The sequence below is a fragment of the Lactuca saligna genome, chromosome 3, assembly GCF_052625555.1.
Source record: "Lactuca saligna cultivar CGN05327 chromosome 3, ASM5262555v1, whole genome shotgun sequence".
Taxonomy (NCBI): Eukaryota; Viridiplantae; Streptophyta; class Magnoliopsida; order Asterales; family Asteraceae; genus Lactuca; species Lactuca saligna.
In genome coordinates this window covers 162,046,066-162,062,416 of record NC_136419.1, presented here as the reverse complement: position 1 = coordinate 162,062,416, position 16,351 = coordinate 162,046,066, and the positions used below count along the sequence as shown (strand labels likewise).

Sequence of the window (16,351 nt, the reverse complement as noted above, 5' to 3'; positions counted from 1 at the left end):
AGGTATCCTAGGTAACTCCTCGGGGAATACGTCCATAAACTCACGCACCACATGCACATCACCCACCGTCGCCTTACCCGCCTCCCGGGTGTCCATAACATAGGTGACATATCCTCCGCAACCCTGCTGAAGGTAACGCCTAGCCCTCGCTGCTGAACATACCACTGGTCCTTGTTGTGGCCTCTCGCCCTGAACTACCAACTCTCCCCCACTTGGGGCCCTAATCTGAACCAGTTGTTGCATGGAATCTATCACTGCCCCATTGGGGCTCAAGTAATCCATGCCAATAATCACATTGTTCCTACTCAACGGAATAGGAACCAGGTCTACCAGGTAACGCTCCTCGAACAGCCTCAAAACACAGTGTCGATAGACCTCCGATGCTCGCACCGACCGGTCGTCCGCAATCTCGACCTCTAGAGGGAAATCCCACATGCCCGAAGACTCCGGAAACTTCTTGCTAAGCGCAAAAGAGACAAAACATTGGGTGGCACCCGAATCAAACAACACCTGAATTGGGATTCCGTTCACATGGAACGATCCTAAACAAGGCTCATGATATATCAAAATCACAGCGACATAATATAAAAGCATAAGGATAAGAAGTCATACCCGTCACCACATCGGGTGTAGTGTGTGCCTCCTTGGCGGTCAGCTGAAATTCTCGGCTCCGAACCACTGGAGCCTCCAACTTGGCCTTTCGTCCATCCACAACCCGTGATGTCGCTAGAATCGGCGCCACAGTTGGCTTCGCTACCGCTATTGCTGTCAATCAAGGGAAATTGGTATTTTTATGGCCCTTTTGATGGAAATGAAAGCAAATCAGGTCTGGCATCTACATCTTCGGAGTAGGGGCAGTATAATCCCTGCCAAAATGCCCAACCTTGTCGCACCTATAGCAGCCTGAACCTGGCCCAGTGCGACAATCTCCCTCATGTGACCGACTGCATTTTCCACAGCGGTCCCACCCAAACTGGCCTTTCGGCCTACCATCAGATCCCTTGGGCTTCTTCCCCAAAGTCCCCATTGTCTTCCCCTCCACTGCCTTCCTCTTTAGGATGTGTTCCAAATCAATCTCCCTCTCCTTAGCCGTGGCAATCATGGAATCCAGGGTAGGGCAAGCTGAAAAACTGACATGCTCCCGGATGTCATCTTGTAGCATGTCATGGTAGCAGGTCCTCTTCATGTCCTCATCACCCGCATACTGGGGCACCAACAAATCCCTCTCCCAGAACTAGGCGGTAATCTTTGCCACAGTCTCCGCAGTCTGTCTCATATCCAAGAACTCCCTGGCCAGCTGTTGAAGCTCTACGGTTGGCGCAAACTCTGCACTAAACCGGGTCACGAAATCCGACCATGTCATAGCCTCAACAGTCGAGGCTCCCAAAGAGTCAGCAATCGACTCCCACCATTTCCTAGCCCAGTCCCTCAAACACCCTACTGCAAATCGTACCTTCGACCCCTTGGGGCAGAAGCTGGTCAGTTGTGCAGACTCAGTGTCCGGAATGCATCGTCTAGCAGCAATGGGGTCCTTCGCCCCATGGAAATCTGGCGCACCACTCCCTCTGAAGTACTTAAAGGACAGTGTGTGTGGTTCTGACTGGCTAGCCGCCATGTCACTCTGGAACGCCCTGAGACGATCCTCCATCAGCTCAATGATCCCCTCCTTGATCGAACCGAAGATAACCAGCATCGCATCAAGGATACCCCTCGTGATCTCGGACGCAATGAACTCATGTAACCCATCATCCACATGCTCAGATCCTGCCCCTGAGCCTAATCCTGAACCTCCTACTCCATGTCGCATGACCACCATTCTGAAAAATAAACATACGAATGCCAGGGTCACATATACTTTCCAAGTTTCTCGGTTCCATCTAGGCCCTCCTTGGTTCGAGTACAGATCCTCTGCTTTCAGTAGTACGGGCCCATACTACCTTCCACATCTATCTGTACTTTCCCCAAGAATTGCTTCGACTTCACCCAGTCCCTTTTTCTGATACCCTTTCCACTGTCCTCATCCTAGGCTTCCTTAGTGCACTCTCAGGCCTACTCTCTACCATTAGATGCACTAGGAGTCCCCACCACCTCCCCCTAACTAGCTTGCGGATACTGTTTCATATCCGCTCCTTAGTTAGTTGAAGCTGGTCAGAACCGCCATAGCACAAAGCAAGCAGCATTCGTGCATTGAGTAACCAAACCAGGAATAACCTACACAGGCCATCCTACTGCTGACTAATCAGTCCAAACATACAGCTCATACAACAGGCACATAAGGCATCCTTCCTAGATCCTTAGCCCTAACTAGCATGTAATTCTCAGAATCATATATCAGGCACACAAGGTATCCTCCTAGATCCTTAGCCCTATTCTAGCATGCAATTCTCTGAATCAAAACCATATAACATAACATAACAAGTATGGGTATCTTGGGGAAAACTTACTTGAGCCTTCGTCTTTCTTAAAATTTCTCAGTTTAGACTTTATAAAACCATTTTTTCCTTGAAAGATCTTTTAGTCCCTCGGTTTAAGTCTAGACACCCCCGAGGGTGTGTCCGAATCCCTCAAACCAGGGCTCTGATACCAACTTGTAACGACCCAATTTTCAAGGAAAAAAATTTATTTTTGGTTTAACGCATTTAACAAACTTTTTACCAAAACATTGTTAATAAAACATCCATTACAAAATCATAATGTTGTATTTCAAACCATAACCTCATAAGTGTTGAAAATCAGAGTACAGTCCCAAAAACTTCTTGCGGAACATGTGTGTGTGTGATGCGCTGCTACGCCGCTGGCTCTTTCCCCTTCGACGAAGAGGTACCTGAAACCAAAGCCAAAACTATAAGCACAAAGCTTAGTGAGTTCCCCCATCATACCACATACCATACAATATCGTCGGTATCTTTCAACCGGTATATTTCATCGGTATCTTTCAACCGGTAACATTCGTCGGTATCTTTTAACCGGTAACCAACATCGGTATCTTTCAACCGGTAACCATCATCGGTATCTTTCAACTGGTAATCAACATCGGTATCTTTCAACCAGTAACTAGGAACTATTTCACCCATACTAATAACATGAAATCAACAGATATAAACATACAACCAGGCATATCTGGGTACTGACCTACCCTTGGGTCCTATGGACCACTGTTAGGGAAACTAATCCCTACTAACACATAACATATAATCCAGATAAATCACATAACCAGACCAAGATAATTATCACAAAGACCATTATCTTCTAGATACCCCTTTTTGGTGGGCCAGCATTGTGGCCTTAGACCCACCCCTACTAGAAGGTAACTCACCTCAATGTCGTGCAGAAGTACCATTTCGTGAACAGAGGTCCTTAGATCAATGGTGTAAGGTTCTAGGCTACTATCCAATGCTTAATAAGGTGTTTAGGGCATCAAAACACACTTTGGGGGAGTTTACGGTTTTGGGAGATCCCCAAACCGTAAACCCATATTCAAGGGGGGGGGCGGGGTTTGGTGTTTTTCACGAGCTACACTCACAAAGGGCCTATGCTAAGTTCTAATCATAAAGAAAGAGTTAGGAACACTTTGGCACCTAATTTAGGGTTTACGGCCTAAGAAGATCTTGGGCCATAAACTCCTTTTTCTTGCGATTCTTGGGTGATTTCAATGATATCTAGACATGTAATAAGCTTTAAAACACTCTAGGGTAGAAGTAATTACAATTTGGAATGAAAGTTTGAAGATCCTTAGGAGAGAAATCGGGTTTTCTCTAGTTGAAATGGAAGAAATGAAGTAAAAATGGCTAAGTGCCATATATATATATACTCCATGGAGTTTACGGTACAAGAACATCCTTTGGGCCGTAAACTCCAAACTCTTGAAGTTTTGAGACTTTTAATATGTACAATAAACCCTAGGGCATCCTCTCTCCTGATATCTCTTAAAGTGCTAATCCTAAAATACTCAAACTTATTCCAAAAGCTTTGAAAATTAGCAAAAACTGTTCCGACTACTAATGAAGTGAAGGGTTGTGGAGAATAGAAATTTTGGGTTGTCAAAGATTCAGACTCGAGTTCATTTGGCTCGTGTCAAAATAAATCGATCGAGGAGAGTTCTTATGAGAACCTTCGGATGACGTCTTCGTATTGAAATTATCACCGAAGAACAGCATCAGTTAAAATTATTTTTTAATCAAAGAAGAAAACAACACTAAATCTTCATACAAAATTGGATTCATACGGTAAACATTTGAAATTCAAAAAACAACAAAGAATTTTACTACATTATAGACGATTTGAAGATGATGAAACACTGGAACTATGATACATTCATTCGTATAAGAGGGATCAAATCCATGAACGACATTGAAAGTTACTTTAGTTTGGAGTATGCATTTGGAAATCCATTAGGGATAAGTTTTCTGGCAGATGGCGAAGGTAGATGTCGATGGAAAAGGAATGATTAGGTTACAATTGAGAGATAAAGAAGGTAGACATCGAAGGGAAAAAAAAATAGAAGCGTGTAAACTGTTTGAGTAATAAGGACGATGTAAGCAAACAATCCAAGGGTGAAAAATTAAGGATTGAAATGTAATCAATGGTCCTGATTTCTTAAAATTAGAATTTAAGATTCTCTTTTAATAATATTTAGAGATGGTTGATGAAGGCCATGTTGCTTTGAGTCATTTTTCTATGTGTATACAAAAGATAAACACATAAAATTTGTATACTAAAAATGATATTATAACTACAAACAAAAATTTATATATAATAATTAATTTATATCGGTAATTTTACGTAGACTTGTGAAGCCTCCTTAAGTTCGTAAGGAAAAAAATTTTAAGGTGTTGTTTGTTTTTTGGAAAAAATATCTTTAGACCTCTTATTGATGAACGGTGCAGCACACGCGCAACACTTTTCATCTCGCAACTGTTTGTTTTTCAGAAGTCTTAGGATTAAAAAAACATTTGTGCATGTTCTTCTTAGCGCATTACTTTTTTTGTGTCTTCCTACATCTTCCAACCTCTTATTCTTCTTATTTTTCTTGCTAAAATATTTGATTATATATTACTAAAATCTTATTTCACATTTTTTTTCATTTTTTTTTGCTTATTCTTGTTGATTTTTTTGCTTTTTTTTTTTATATTAAATAATGATAATTTGTTGATGAAATATCATTATTTTATGCTAAAATATCTTTATTTTTTTGTTAAAATATCATTGTTTTTGCTGAAATATCATAAATTTTTGTCAAAATTTATACATTATTAAATTTTCGATATTAAAAAACTATTTTCGAATTATAAAATCAGTTTATTTTAATTTTTTAATATTTACAGCAGTATGCAGATATTAAAAAAAAACACGTTTCTTATTACAGTCTGCAGCCATTTTGTCCACCTCTTTTACTGTAGAGGGTTACAGAGGTGGTCAGAGACTTTACAAAATTTTGCTTTAAAAAAAAAACAAACAAGACCTTAGTAATTAGTAATTAATTGTAGACTCTCTTTCTTTGAATCCCACACAACATATATGAATAGACACTCGGGGGAAAACTATGAGTCACAAAATAAATGAGGCATGATTTAAGTTTTTAAATATATTTAAATTATAGGGACTGGATTTAAAATATGTCATTTGACATCGAAGGAGAAAAATAGGTTAATACTTTAAAAATATGCAGCACATAGTTATTTTATTTATTAGATAGTATAAACTAGTGAAGAAGCCTGCGGTGCGGGATTTGATTTTTTTTACTTGCATAATCAGAATTTATTATGATACTTGAAATACATGACGATAGATGTAGTTTACACTGTAGATGTAGTTTACATTAGATATCTTCACTCTTGATTATACATTTGTAAACTTGTATTCCTTTATGGTCCAGATTGTCTTCGATTGATTGGTCGTCAAGAGCTGCGTCATGAAGTAATTTTTTTAGGACACCCAACTGTTGGTGTTGTTAATATCTGGAAATGGTGTTATAGGATTTGTTGTCCATGACGAACCCTTCTCTCAATCTGCTTTGTGCAGCTTCAAGTAGATCATATATTTCTCGTAGGTAAGAGATTTGTGAAGAAAGCACGACAACGGTGGTTTCTTTTGGCATGTTGGATGTGTTTTTTGTGGTGAGTAGTAATGGTCTAATATTGGGAGTCTTATATAGGACGTGGGAAGTGTGACGTGTGTTCTCGGGTTGCAGATGGACGAATATAGTGACATGCAAGTTGTAGTGTTTACTTATCAAGTGGTTTGCTGTCATTTTTTTTTGTAGCTATGGGATGTTGTTTATTTTTATATGATTGTTTTCCTTTTTTGTACAATACAAATTTTTACCTATAAATATTTAGTTATTCTTCTGGTATTTATAAAAATGAGATATTATGAAATGAAAGGTTTGATTTGCAGAACAAATATATAGTTATGGCATGTTTTGGTTCGTAGAAATGCAAAGAAGTACATATAAAACAGTCGTCCACATTATTTTTTTCTAACATGCATAGGATTCATTTTCATTACATAGGGTAGCAAAAGATCGTTTATATTTTCTAGCAAAAGAGGCAAAAGATAACCCATTTCTTCTGATGATCAGCTTCAATCCATGTATAGACGCTCGTCTTTAGGGAGCTTTTTCATCTCTATCTTTAGTTGTCGATTAGTTCATTTGTTTTTCTTTTCAGGCTATAGATAGCCTGGATCGACTTTGATGCCTCGTATTTATAGTTGTTGATGATTCCCTGCATTATTACAAAGTTGATGTATGTTGGGCGAATTGGCATGGTTTGAAGCAAGTCATCGATCATTTGTTGATGAAGGAACATGTCATTTTGTAGATTCTCCATGGAAGTTTTTTCTTCCTGTTGTTGGTTGATGAGAAGCTTAATGGTTTCTTCTATCTGTTGAGGCTTCATTTTTGGTTTTTTTGGAGGATGGTCTTTGTTGGGGAGATTAAAGGTGAATGGAATTTGAAGTGGCATTGAGAGCCAGCGTTTCATAAAAGGGGATTCGTAACGTATGACGGTTGGTATGGGCAATTAATGTTGTCATCACCTCCTAAGAGATGGTGATGGAACAGATTGGAAACGAAGGTTGTATGAAAGTAAAGATGTTATATCTAGAGTTATAGAAGAAGAAATAAAGTCAGTGGGAAATAGAGAGCAAGTGTATAGCGGTATAATTGTATTATTGGGTATGAAATTATAATTCGGTAAATAAAGCCATCCAGCGGTATAACTCGGTAAATGACATGTATGAAATTATAATTCTTCTTTTTGATTTTTTTTAACTTACAGATTCTATCTTTATGTTTTTTTTAGTGAAACTATTACTAATTTGAACAATATACGTTGTATTCTTAAATTCGATTGTTTTTAAGTCAATGAGAAGTTGATTTCAACTCAAAACAAATGTATCTTTGGGTTTTCTGATGTCATCATAGTTTTTGATTTCATCTGATTGTAAGTTGGTGTTTAGTATTAACTTCGTCATTATGTTGCAGCAAGGATTTTATGAAAAAGAGAGGTTTCAAAATTGAGATATAGAAGGCTTTAAAAGAAAATGTATTTATTTATTATGAGTTGTGTAGAATATGGGATGGTTTTATATTCTGTATCTGTATTGTTTCTTAATATGGATTGTCATATATATATGGAGATGACTCTTGGTTCTGCAAGATGGCTGTTAATTTTGTTTTTAGAAAAATGTTACTTTTTTAACATGAGGGTTTGTTTTAGTTGAGTCAGGGATACTTGATTTTGCTTTCTCTTCAATAAAGATAATATTAACATTTACTTGGATCTGAAGTTAAAGAGAATTTGACTTCAATTCAAAAGAAAATGTGGTTCTGGGTTTTCCGATTTCATCATAATTTTTGATTTCATCTTATTGTAACTTAATGTTTACTATTTAACTTTCTCATTATGTCGCAAAAAGGATTCTATGAAAAATAGAGGTTTCGATATTGAGATGTAGATGGCTTTAAAAAAAGATGTATGTATTTATTATGAGTTGTGTAGAATATGGGATAGCTTTATATTATGTATATGTGTTCTTTCTTAATATGGATTATCATATTAGATGTGGTCTGTAGAATGGTAGTAAATGGTATATATATATATATATATATATATATATATATATATATATATATATATATATATATATATATATATATATATATATATATATATATATATATATATTTTGAGTAGAATCGTAGTGAGTTACTTTATCAATTCATATCAATATATGGTATGTAGTTGTATTTTCCATGGTTGTGATGTAAATGTATGATTTCATTGAGGTTTGATTGTACTATCATTCGGCACCCTTATGTAATTTGGCCCGATCCATTGAATATGTTTGGACTGATCTTGTTGTAGAGTACAGTACCGGATGTAATGGATGGAACGCATTTTAAAATATTTATCATAAAGCATCGGAGGAAGTTGGAATGTAGCAGGTAAAGGTGTTTCAACAAAAAACAAAGTGGCATAAACATATCATATGGAAACTTAGTTACCATGGATAAAAAAAAACTAAATAAATTTAAGATCGAACCATACATCCCAGTTGCATTAGTAGTCGATCAAGGGTTGTCTTTCTGTGACCTTAGTCTTTTCTAAGGTTGTGTGTCTGTAGAATGAGAAATTTTAGTTACTTAAAAAGTTTTTATTGACATTTTTTGTGTATGCAATAAGATTGTTTGTATACCTAAGGAGTTGTAAGACAACAATTTTGACACATCTAATGCTTTGATGTTGTGGATCGATTTGAATCTTTACGGTTTTGCACAGGTAATCTACTTTCAATGGCTAGGGTAAGGGTGTGTGGGACTGTTAACTGGATGATAGGTTGGAGATCCTCAATATCCACAATGAGAAAACGGATGGTAGCAGCTAATGATGTTCTTAGTAACCGAATTATCATTTGTTTTGCAAGTGATGTACGTGTCTTGATAAGGGCAGGCAAGTTTCGTCTACCTAGGTGTGTATTTTCTGCAAAGAGTTTGTCTGGGCCTTTACCAATTATTTTTTGTGCCACATAATCAGTGATGGATGCAGATAGAACACCAGTTTTGTCTGTAGCGGTTGCATTCAATTTATATATGCATAAAGACATTGTTTACTGACTGTATGGTAAGTTGTCTATTTGTTGTGACGTTTAGAAGGTAATGAACTTACATGAAGTTTGGTGTTGTAACTGTACCATGTGCACTGCAAAACCACTTGGTACCTTTTTTAAAGATAGAATCTTTACAGACAGGACATGTCACTTGACACCAGTAATCTTTAAAGAAGACATGTCGGATTGATGCTTTCAAATTGAATGATTTGTCCTGAAAATGTGGAAAGGAAATATATATATATATATATATATATATATATATATATATATATATATATATATATATATAAATCATGTAGAATAGATATCTGAATTCATGATTTGGTTATGAATTACCAAAAGTTCAGAACGTGTCTTCTTTGTCAGGTTATCAATTGTTGTTTGTATGCATGTATGTTCGCTTATAGGTCTTGTTGGACATGTATACCTATAGAAAGCATAAAACTTGTGTGAAATAATTTGTATGTTTGTGATTATCCTGACATAATTGACTTTATGGATAGTTGGTTACCGGTGTATCAATAAGGTAGTGTTTGGGATCTCAGGGTTCACATACAGGTATGTTGTAACCGAAGATCCACGCGTAAGCACTTGTTTAGAATAAACAGAGAATGGGGTATGTTTGTTGATTGTTTTTTTTTGTAGAAAAAAGATATCCAATGTAAATCAAAGATGAATAAATAATACCATCAATTCTGGAAGACTTTAGGTTGGTGACTGCAACAACTGTTGTTACAGGGAGAGGCAGTAATTTTTGACGATCAAACTTCTCAGGACATTTGGTGCATTCTTTCCAAAGATTAATTACAAGTTAGTCACCACTGAATTTGATACAGAGAATGAGGACTAAATAGAGGATTTAAAAACATGTATATGTAGCTATATTTTTTAGTGTGTTCTTACTTTTGATCAGCTAGGACCCGCAATACAAAAGGCTCTCCATCTCTTTTTGTGCAGTCCTTCACTTCGGTGATTAGTCCAATGAAATCTGTAGGTATCAGAATAATATATTCAATAGAAAAGAACTGTGATGTTATTTATACTATGTAATGGGAATGTTTTTTATGTGATGATAGTAAAGAGGGCAAAAAAGACATAAACATAAGAAAAAATGTATATTTGCATCAGCAATGATTGTAGATTTCATGAGGTACCTGGATAGTATGGTGGGCTTTCTCCCAACTCTATAATTTGTTTTTTTGGTAAGAAATGAAACCAACTTGTTGGAAGGATAGATGTGTTAGGAATTGGTTAGATTATGGATGCAATGCCAACATCTATGTAGAAATTTTGTTCTAACATTTTTTGATATTCATCTAATAGGGGACATGTATATTCATCAATGGTAAAAAAGTCAGTGGTAGTAAGTATACACTCTATATAACCATGGTTGGTTCTTTGGCCTAATATTTGAATGGCATCTCCTTGATATAATTATTGATATGTAAAGTTAGTTTTCATAAAAAATATTTACAAAACAAAGAATGAATACAACTTAAAGAAGAACAGCTTACAAATTTGTCCACTGCCAGATACCATGTTTCATGGCGACGGTTATCCGGTTTCCATTTCTGTAGTATTCGTACTTGTAATGGTCCTCCGATACAACCATATTTCAGTTCTGAAATGGTTGTCATCTTGTATTAAATGGTTCTACTAATATACATTTAAGAGTAGTTCTTAGAAACAATTATATAATTTATAATTGGTAAGAAAGGAATAAACAGGGAATGAAAATATAAACAATAAAAAATAAAGTGAAAACTATTTAAAAGATGATATTATTGACTATGGACGTAGGTAAGCAATAAGAAAACAAAGTTATTTACTTTTCCATTATACTCCCTCCGTCCCAAAATTATAGTCCATCTTTCCTTTTTGGTTTGTCCCAAAATAATAGTCCACTTCTAAAAATAAATAACATTTTTACCAAAATACCCCTCATTATTAATTAACTAACTAAGCATTTAATGGAACATTAAATGCAAAGTAAGGACAAAACTGTCATTTTATTAAATAAAGTTAGTGGTAATTAATGTTTTTCTTAATCTGTGTGTTTTTTGTCTGTGGACAATAATATTGGGACGGAGGGAGTATTATGATTATAATTTTATATTTTGCACAGTAAATCTCTGAAGACTACATTTTTTGTTAGATTATGGACATTATTGTCAACATTGTTTATGAGGACATTGCTGGAGTTTGGAGACATTGCCCTAGACAATGCAACATAAAGTGACTTTGCTGGAGTCTGGAGATGTTGCCCTAGACAATGTAACATAAAGCTGACCATGTGTGAAAACATGTTGTGGTAGATACACTCCAATCTTCTTAAGTGACTGCCCTTTGATTTTGTTTGTTGTCATGGCATAACAAACTTTAATTGGAAACTATTTTCTTGCAAATGAAAAAGGTAGGTCTGGTGGATTGTGAATGAATTTGATAAGGGGGATGTAAACTTGTTTCCCAATACATGTGCCTGTTATGACAGTTGTTTTTATGACCAATAGAAGTAACTAGGATACTATAAGTCAAGTACCATTACAAAGACCATCCTTCTGACTAATGTTTCTCATCAAATTAATATGGATGTTTGGTTTTAAGGTAAGTAAATGTGGGGGGATGTTTGGAAAATGCAGCTGATTTAGAATTTCTATTGGATATAAACCTTTTAACTCTGACGTGTATTTACCATTAGGCTGCATTGTATCTATGCTCTTGTAAATTCTATGAAGGTTACCTGTCATTTGGACAATGTGTTCATTAATCTTGTCAGCAGCCTCATTTGTGGGGCATATAATTGCTCTATCTGAAAGATCAATGACATATGTGTTATGAAGGACACCATCCCCATAAACAAAGTCTATTAGATGCCGCAATGAGTTGTTTGAAGTAGGAATTAAGAGATGGTATGGTATCTTTATCCAAAATGTATTTGTTGGGTCTTCTTTGTCAAGTTCACCTATAGTCCCATTACCAACTTCAAGTATCCATTCTGCAAATTCAGACGTAGAGAATTGGCCACCAGGATTACCAGCTACCTTCATCGGCCTCATATTATCAGTTAACCTATAAACCTTAAAGGATTTCCGCAGATAACAATAAGGTAATGTTAAAGAGATAATGGCCTCGCGTGTACTTTTCGATTTCACAGGTAATGTTTGTCTAAAGTCCCCTCCAAGAAGAACAGAAATACAACCAAATACTTTATGATCACAGACAATAATGTCACGAAGTGAACGGCTAACACATTCAAAGCAACGTCGATTACTCATTGGTGCTTCATCCCAAATAATTAGTGAGGTATGTTGTAGCAATTCTGCAAGTGATGTCTTCTTTTGAATGTCACATGATTTTTTTAGACGAGTCAATAGGTATTTTAAACCTTGAGTGGGTTGTCCGGCCACATGGGAGTAGAAGCGTGGCTATTCCAGAAGCTGAGACAACAAGTACAACCTTCCTCAGTGATCTGAAATATGAGATAATAACAATCCATAAAAAGGTTTTACCAGTACTTCCATGCCCATAAAAAAAAGTAGGCATTGTTTTTTCATCTCATTTAAAGTAAGAACTGCTTGGTAGACAGTTATATGTTGTTTTTTTAGACGAGACACCATTTGGAGATGTTGTCTATATAAATCTTCTTTGTCATAGATGCTTTCTTCTTGTAGAAGACGGTTGGTTAGGACATTTGTGGAAGAATCTAATGGAGTGGATAACTTGAAATCAGCCAACGATCGACTTGGAGTATTGGATCGGAGCATGTTCTCTAAATCCAGAAAAAGTTGTTGTTGGATTATATCAGAATGTACATCAAGTCTTCTATCTAGAAATTCTAGATGAACTTTATGTACATAATCATCCACCATTTTATCGTATGCAGCTTCCCATAGTGAGACCGGACTGGCGACTTCACAAAATAACAGAAGATAATAGAAAAGGGACCGTAACTAAGTAGAAGTGGCCAAAGTTGATGCTTCATTAAAGGCAACCATCCATTCGACATCATCTGCTATCAAACCAAGAGTGTTACATGCATCACGAAAAGTTGCATGTAACAGTCCTGATATTGTCCGAACATCTTCATATGATGTGCATCCTTTTTGGTGGCATAGCAACATCCGTAGATAAAATAGTTCGCCGGAAGATGGATGTACAAAAAGCAGCCTACCAATTGTTGATGAAGATTCATAAACCCTTCGTGACCATTCTTTTGAATCCAAATCCCATTTATATTCTTTTAGACAGTCCATGTAAGTTAGATTGTGTCTTGTAGGGTCACGTGCATTACTATCGAACCATCCTAGAAGCGGTGTTCTTCCTAGGGATGGATTACTAAGAACACAATGTAGCATCATATCAGCTCTAAAGATGACATATTGCATATGTGGCAGATGGACAAGCAGTGCCATAACAGGTGGGCATCGGATGTGAATATCAAAATTCAGAATACTCCATGCAGCTTCATGAGGACAAACAAATCGGCCATCAAGGAAGGCGTTTACCTCATTAATTGGTTGGATGTCATGAGCAGAAGCGGTTTCTGCAGATGCCTCATTTTCTCTAAACTGTGAATCTGATGAGTTCTATAGCTTTTGATATGTATTTGAAAAGGTATTTGACCATCATGTTCCAACCACAATATTCTACGTTTATATGTGCTCTAAAGCGGGAAGATAATCTTTTGTTGTAGAGTACAACGTAACCATTGTCAATCACGATCCTGTTTCCCATTGTGTGACGTGAATGACTGTTTCTTTTGTAACATGTATACCCATTTTTGTCAAGAAAAGTGCTCTTCTCGAAGGGTTTTGGATACTTCTTGCTGAAATTATTGTTCTTCATATATAGTCCAAACTTGTTTAAAAATCCACAAGGACCATGAATCATGCAGCTGGTGATTACATCATACAATGGTCTTTCTAATACAGGATCAGGCAACTCTGCACTTATATACTTATCAATGTCACCTGGTTCTTTTATCCTATCTGCAGATGATGTCCATAACAATGTGGAAGGCCTCTTTTCTGGAACTCTATTGTGTATAAGTCTGAATACACATGAAATGGACGTATGAGATTATGCAAACAACTATAAGGTGGAAAAAAGAATGTATAAGGAGATAAATGTATGATAAGATGAAAAGGTGAAGATGTACTTACATCCAATGACGTCACCAAAGGTCTTGTCTTCCTTCATAAACTTGATAAACTTGATAAAGTCATCAACTTTGATTTGGAAGACAAGTGAAATTATATCAGCTCTTCTGTGAACATCGCGCTGTTGATGAAGATCCATAAAGCATTCGATATCTGGCCACCTCACATTACATGTGAAAGTAATGAAAAACTATGGATTTCCATACACCCTACAAATAGCTAGTTCATCTTGGTAATGTTTGTACATGTAACGGGGACCACCAACAAAGATTGCAGGTAAATAAACATGTTTACCCACCACTTTACTGTCCCTATCACCCTTCGATAGTGCATCATATAAACCACTTACATAATCTGACCATAGTTGTTCTTGATGATGCAGAATGTACTCCAATCGATCTGCCTCGACACAGGTATATGCATCAAACAAATATTGCTGGAAAGGCGCCCTGATTCTAAGACATGTGAGTATATATGTTGATGCGGATGTATCTGATAGCTGTAATACACGTTAACAGTGAGTTTTTTGCAGAGGCACTAGTTTTGTTTTGGATCTTTAAACGTGGTGACCAACCTTCTTCTCCATATGGGAACAACAAAGGGTATTCCAAAGGCATATAACTCGGATGCAATTTACTAACGCGTTGAGCATTATAACCTTTTGATTGGATGATAATATCATATCTTCCACAATTAGTTTCATCGCCGATAATTATACATCCTAGGCTACCGAGAGTTGAACACTATATCGACGATTAGGGAGGTCACTATATAAGCAGATAGAGTAAGATTGTAATTCCATTTCGTCAGCAATTTGTTTGGATGTTTTGAAAGTACATATGTGCTCATTGTGAGTTTTTAAACATCCTATAAGAACTTTAATTGTCTCAATGTCTAACTCTTTCTTTTTAATAGAAGGAAACACATTAAGTCTGTTGGAAAATTCATTATCAGTGTCATAAGTATATAGCTGCAAAAATTTGGGGCCATTATTATCTTCAGGACATAGGGAGCCAATTGAGTGGTAAATCTGACCAGAGACTTTAAAAACATATGGTCCACGACCATCATTAACTGTTTCATCAACATTAGCCCCAAAAGAAGTCATAGAGAACATACTGTTATATTCCCTGATATCAGCCATGAAGCGACTGTTTAAATAAAGGGAGCGAATTTCAGGAGGTAGGGGAAAAGGGTAAGGCAGGATAACGGTACCAGACTTACAACATTGGGTGTATACTGGTCGATTTGCAGTTGAGTCGACTACATTGCTTTAAGCAAACCAAAAAACAGTGCCACAAAATCGACTGACACAGTTACAATCCTCAAGGTAGAACATAAGAGGAAGAGGAAGAACATCCAATCCTTCCAGTCTAGGCGAATAACGAAGGAAGCCACCACCAAACGAAGACGAAGAAGGCATAGTAAAAGCAACTTCCGCTTTCGCATTTTACACTTTTACACATGAAGATATACAATCCAAAGGAAAATTTTGAAAGGAAACAACATTGAAACAAAGGAGATTATACAAAAAGGGAAGAAGATGGTTGAGACCTAACCTAGAAAGAAAGTCGACGATCCTCCAGAGAAGAGCAAAAGAAAACAGAGACGTAGAAGGTAAGCGGTGGAAAAAGTCGATATGGCAAAAAAGAAGGTGCAGGAAAACAAACACGTAGAAAGGAGTTTAAGAAATGGAGACATGTGTAATCCACTTTCACGTCTAATATAAATATTTATTAAGCTAAAGAAGACAAAAAAAAAAAAAAAAAAGACAACAAAAGAAGAAAACAAAAACCACAAAAAAAAATCCCAAAAATTGTTCAACTGGTACTTCAAAATTAGTGTATATATATATATATATATATATATATATATATATATATATATATATATATATATATATATATATATATATATATATATATATATATATATATATATATATATATATAATGTGTTTTAAAAACGAGAAAACCTCATAAAAACCCAACGTATTTTCATCAAATGCTTAAAAAAACCACTATATTATTTTTTTAGTACACAAAAAACATTATATTTTCTGAATTTCTTATTTAAGA

At 36.1% G+C, this 16,351-nt stretch overlaps 2 protein-coding genes across 2 annotated transcripts; both read right to left on the bottom strand.

Annotated features, from left to right (window-relative positions):
• Positions 1-11,645: 11,645 nt before the first annotated feature.
• LOC145036111 (uncharacterized) lies at positions 11,646-12,983 on the bottom strand. Its single transcript, XM_078984588.1, has 2 exons — positions 12,624-12,983; positions 11,646-12,191 (listed from the first exon to the last, which is right to left on the bottom strand). Exons 1-2 carry the CDS (start codon positions 12,981-12,983, stop codon positions 11,646-11,648), a joined length of 906 nt encoding a protein of 301 aa, XP_078840714.1.
• An 81-nt stretch (positions 12,984-13,064) lies between these two features.
• On the bottom strand, positions 13,065-15,722 carry LOC145036110 (uncharacterized). The gene is made up of 6 exons (XM_078984586.1): positions 15,541-15,722; positions 15,151-15,424; positions 14,519-14,772; positions 14,273-14,434; positions 13,813-14,164; positions 13,065-13,700 (listed from the first exon to the last, which is right to left on the bottom strand). The coding sequence occupies exons 1-6, from the start codon at positions 15,720-15,722 to the stop codon at positions 13,065-13,067; spliced, it is 1,860 nt and encodes a 619-aa protein (XP_078840712.1).
• Positions 15,723-16,351: the final 629 nt, after the last annotated feature.

Excerpts from the sequence above, each read along its gene's own strand:
- LOC145036111 (XM_078984588.1), bottom strand. The coding sequence starts at position 12,983 with ATGGTGGATGATTATGTACATAAAGTTCATCTAGAATTTCTAGATAGA. Across the intron at positions 12,192-12,623 it reads TTATGGGCATGGAAGTACTG|GTTTATAGGTTAACTGATAA; the intron begins GTAAAACCTTTT and ends AAATCCTTTAAG.
- LOC145036110 (XM_078984586.1), bottom strand. The coding sequence starts at position 15,722 with ATGCGAAAGCGGAAGTTGCTTTTACTATGCCTTCTTCGTCTTCGTTTG. Across the intron at positions 15,425-15,540 it reads TTTGGTTTGCTTAAAGCAAT|TCGCTTCATGGCTGATATCA; the intron begins GTAGTCGACTCA and ends TTATTTAAACAG. Across the intron at positions 13,701-13,812 it reads TGATTGACAATGGTTACGTT|AACTCATCAGATTCACAGTT; the intron begins GTACTCTACAAC and ends CAAAAGCTATAG.